Source organism: Macrobrachium nipponense, chromosome 4 (genome assembly GCF_015104395.2).
Source record: "Macrobrachium nipponense isolate FS-2020 chromosome 4, ASM1510439v2, whole genome shotgun sequence".
NCBI classification, from domain to species: domain Eukaryota; kingdom Metazoa; phylum Arthropoda; class Malacostraca; order Decapoda; family Palaemonidae; genus Macrobrachium; species Macrobrachium nipponense.
The window spans coordinates 143,523,197-143,528,196 of record NC_061100.1 but is presented as its reverse complement, the minus strand read 5'-3'; the positions used below and the strand labels follow the sequence as shown (position 1 = coordinate 143,528,196).

At 38.1% G+C, this 5,000-nt stretch overlaps 1 protein-coding gene across 1 annotated transcript in view; it reads right to left on the bottom strand.

Annotated features, from left to right (window-relative positions):
- Positions 1–5,000, bottom strand: part of LOC135211248 (uncharacterized) — a 66,975-nt gene that overhangs the window by 16,829 nt on the left and 45,146 nt on the right. The window contains exon 4 of the mRNA XM_064244539.1: positions 970–1,195. Coding sequence (XP_064100609.1) covers positions 970–1,195 — 226 coding nt within the window. The remainder of the gene's footprint in view (positions 1–969; positions 1,196–5,000) is intronic.

Here is a 5,000-nt window from a genome sequence, read left to right as displayed (position 1 = left end):
AGAACATAAATCTATGTGTAAGCCCATCTATTTTTAACAAATATGAAGTCATTGATTTTGCTTACTTACTAGTGACGACTGATGTATTTTAAAATCCTTTCAACTTGTTTGATAAGTATCACTTATCTTTGAGTGAGCTAAAGGTTCATTCATTTTCAAAAGCTTTGTAAAACAACCTAATTCACTAATATAAGACATTTCACTTTCCTTGATGTGGTCAGGCTAGATTCCTCGCCATGGAATTTTTGAAAGATTAATTTTCAACAAAGCCCTTTTTAATACAATTATGGACTGGAAAATTAATGGAAATAGTCCTGGAATGACTTTTATACAAAAGTGTCCAGTTTGTTTGTTAAAACTCCCGATTAGCAATAGGGTTTCAAAATAAACTATTTACTTATGTACTTAAGTTAATATGACCTCATCGAGCATTGCTGTTTACGGTGCGTTACAAGATATAAGTACCGTCTGGTAAGCATTGTCTCCTTTCATCTCCTTCACTTCATTCTGTCATCACCAACTGTCCTCCCTGGCTCTTCCTCAAGAGCTTCCCTCCCATCACAGATCCGGAATAAGGCAAAACGTGGCGACTGCCTATATTTTAAGAAGGCCCGTCTAACACAGTCCTGCCATACTTCTATGGGTATGGTATTATAGAACCTTTATCACTCATTACAGTTCATCGATGGATGGGTGGTTTTCATGCTCGCCTACCAAAAGTGGTGGTCCGAAGTTCGATTCTCCACTCGGCCAACGCGGAATCAGAGGAATTTATATCTAGTGATAGAAATTCATTTCTCGATATAATGTGGTTCGGATCCCCCAATAAGCTGTAGGTCCCGTTGCTACGAAACCAATTGGTTTCTAGCCATGTAACAAACATCTAACCTTTCGGGCCAGCCCTAGGAGAGCTGTTAATCAGCTCAGCGGTCTGATAAAACTACGATATACTTATCACTCATTACTTACCAGAGGCAAAGAGTCCAGTCAGCCTGGCTCTTCTCAGAACTGGATTATGCAGTTCCAGCACTGACATTTCATGGAATAATCCGGGAATTTCGGCTGCGCACTGGAGGAGGACCCGACCTTGCTCATCCCACAACTGGTCGGCGTTGAGTCTCAGCTTTAAGGACGAAGTGACGGCTTTGAATCCCACCATCTCGTTGGTCTGGTTCGCGACGGATTCGCGGGGAACCTGCAAGGGGAGTCGTTTATGATTACGAACGTCAGTATCAGGGTGCATTTTCTGATCATAATAATGTTACGAGCGAATATATCAATGGTAATATGGTATAGCCGTCATGAATCAAATACAGCTGAACCGCCAAATACTGGCCCAGGATTCCTAAGATCAAATCCTCCTCCTCTGAGAGAGAGAGAGAGAGAGAGACAGAGAGAGAGAGAGAGAGAGAGAGAGACTGGGTAGGTCTCTATCATTCATGAAATGCAACAGAAGTAAGAGTAGCCACTCAACATCCCATTTGTTAATGACAAAACAAAAATAGGTATTTACTAGTATAATAATAATGCCTAATAATGAGACATTGTGGGGCACATTAACGTGGTAAATATATTTTCAATAATAATAATAAAACCGTTAAAAAGCCATTATGGCTTTTATGTTGTAACAATTCTCTTATATAACTTTCCTGATTAAACAACGCAGAATTTAGAATGGTTAGTATTTATGATGGTAATTTTCCTTTCTGTCAGCATTCCTAATGGAATAAACGCTGAACTGATGTACAGTCCATAGCAAAAACTTAGACTGATGGGTTTTAAGATAATTTGAAATCCAGCGTTATGAATCTGTCAGAATGTGGCGGGTTCTGTGGAGTGACGAGAAAATTGATCGTACTCATATATCTGCTGCACTGTCTTACTCTCTCTCATTAGCCATTAGTCGCTTCCCTGTAGAGAGGTACTGCCGTCAATGCACCTCATATGGTACACTTACTAACAGGTGTTTGCAGACACCATTTGGCCCCTAGCTACACCCACTATTATGCTATCTATTTCATCCCCATTCTCTTTCCTTTTTCATATCTTGCTGTTCAGTCTCTCTTCTTCTTAGTGCAAAGCTGAGGGAGTTTTCTCGCAGTTTTGCATTTAGTCCCTTGTATCTCAGCTCATTTGTTTTCTCGACATTTTGATCGTATACTCAACCTCTCCAACTCCCTCGTTTCACTGTTTTAATCACTGGAGTCTAGATGGCTCAAAGTTCCTCGGTGGTTTCATAGCGCAAATTCCATAATTCATCTGCAATGGTCGCCAATTGAAGGAATCAAGACTAGAAAAGCTGAAACGACTTTGATAGCATCTTTATACAAAGATGCTATCAAAGTCGTGGGTTTTCCGTAGTTAAAAGAGAATGAAAAGGATAAGACAAAACCGTTGCGTAAGAGAAACTTTTTTGGGGGCGTATTTAAGTTAGTGGAAAGTGGTGTAACTGTGAACGAAAATAATAATAATTATGTCATGTATGCTTATTTGGTAAACATACATCATGAATTGCAGTCTACTCAAAATCTGGCTTGTTTGCATTACCCTGATGCAATATTGAAGGGCAGTCGCTATATTTTCATATGACTGAGAGAGACAGACAGACAGACGACAGACACAGAGAGAGAGAGAGAGACAGACAGAGACAGACAGACACACACAGAGATGAGAGAGAGAGAGAGAGAGAGAGAGAGAGAAGAGAGAGAGAGATCCTTTCCTCTCCTTTTCCTATTCTCATTTTTTCCCCTGATGTTATGAAATCTCCATATCAGGGAGGGAATGAGATCATTATGAGAAGTAAATGAAGTGGTGTTCTCTTCTTAAGTCTCGCGCCCCGCCACCACCCCTCCCCCCCCCCACCCCCCCCCCCCCCCCCCCGCCCTTTTTTTTTTCTTCTTCTTTTTTGCAAACAGAGCAGGAAGCTATTTCCCTTTGAGATTTTACAAACAGGAAAGGGATATTCTTTCAACCACTGACTATGAAAAGCGGTAATATTTTATTCTCTCTTCCTTTTCTTTGTCTTTAAATTCGTTCCCTTCATAACAAGTCCTCGTTCGGTGCTTCAACTTAATTTATAGCCTTTTATTTCTTTCGTTATTTTGATACACTGAACTTTATCTCCGTTTATTTAAATGTCTGTTCACCCTCTTTGCTGGTTTTCATTTATATTAACTCACGGAGCCACTCTGACTATTCATATATCTTCACCTTACCTCGTGTACTATGCACCGCCTTTGCATTAATTGCTTTAAAGTGTTGTCATTTTATTTATTTTAGATACCCAGATTAAAGGAGAAATACATTAACCCTTTATAGTGTTTTTATTTTCTCCCTCGGCTGTAGAGCAAAATAGTCAAAAGAAAATCAAATAAAATAACGTTTTTTTTCATTTATCAGCTCTGGCAGAGTTAAAAGAACAAATAAACTAACGTTTTACCAGTTATTAGCTCTAGAAGAGTTACGTATTTATTCGTAAGCACAAAGGAGTGAATAAATAAATAAATAAATAAAACACATCAAAAGACTAAAGCAAAAATTTTTGTAAGAACCGGAATTTGAAGGATAGGATTCCTAAACCGCGATGGCCTTCTGCTCACGTTGGAGGAATATTCCAAAGGGCATTGTTCATTATGTATCCTTCTTGCCTTAAAGGTTTTAATAAGCAAATTCTACATCTTATAATCTAACTTACTACATTTTCCTTTCGTACATTTATAGAATAGTGAAATTTATCAGAATAACGATGCCCGTTACCTAATTATTGAAGTAAAATTTTTTTCCCCACCTTGCCTGAAGCAGTTTGTGTGTTCCTTTGTTACCTGAAAAATCCATTTGTTTGAGTTCAGTGTTAGAGAGTCTGTTGGTAAGTTTTTGTTTGCTGTAAAAGAAAACTATTGAGATGGCTTTCCCTGTCCGTCCGCACTTTTCTCTATCCACCCACATATCTTAAAAACTGCTGAGGCTAGAGAGCTGCAAATTGGTATGTTGATCATCCATCCTCCCATCATCAATCATAGAAAAGTCCTGCCTTCTAGCCTCAGTAGTTTTGATTTTATTTAAGGTTAAAGTTAGCCATGATCGTGGACAGGCCACCACCCGGCCGTGGTGGAAGGTTTCATGGGCTGCTGCTCATACTGCAGTAAACTGAGACCACAGATAAATATATTTTCGGTGGCCTTGATTATACACTGTACAGAAAACTCGATTTCGCCGAAAAAAACTTCGGCTCATTTTTTTCCTTTTTTTTTCTAAAAACATTTATTTATCCATAAGGTATATTTACTTTTTTTTAACTGAGGCTAAGAGTCTTATAAGAAGCCGTTATTGCAGGCTAAGATCAGAGTCTTACAAGAGCCAGTATTGCAGGGTAAGATTAGAGTCTTACAGAAGCCGTTACTGTAGTTTAAGATTAGAGTCTTACAAAAAGCAGTTATTGCAGATTAAGATTAGTATTACAAGAAGCAATTATTGTAAGTTAAGATGGGAATCTTACAAGAAGCCGTTATTGCAAGTTAGGAGTAGGCTTGCGTACTGCCACCTAAGGCTCTTCTTCCAAGGGCAAATGAAAGTTTCTTGCAAACTTCACCTCAAGACACGCGATACCGATGTCATCAGAACCATTCTTCTAAACCTAAAAAGGCAAATTATGTACACCTCTGATTAACACGTTTTTTCAGTCTTTCGACTTTTTTTTTAGAAAGGGGTACATTTTTCTTTGGTTTTTGTTCACTTCTTTAATCCAATTGTCTTATGTTCCTTATTAACCCTGCTCAAAGGATGGGTTTTCGCTGGTAGTTTTATTGTCGATACCTTCTGTGGTTAATATGCTGTTTATAAAATTCAGGGAGGGAGACAACGAGATGTAGAGAAGTTATATATATATATATATATATATATTATATATATATATATATATAATATATATATATTATATATTATATATATAGAGAGAGAGAGAGAGAGAGAGAGAGAGAGAGAGTAGAAATAAAGATGATTTG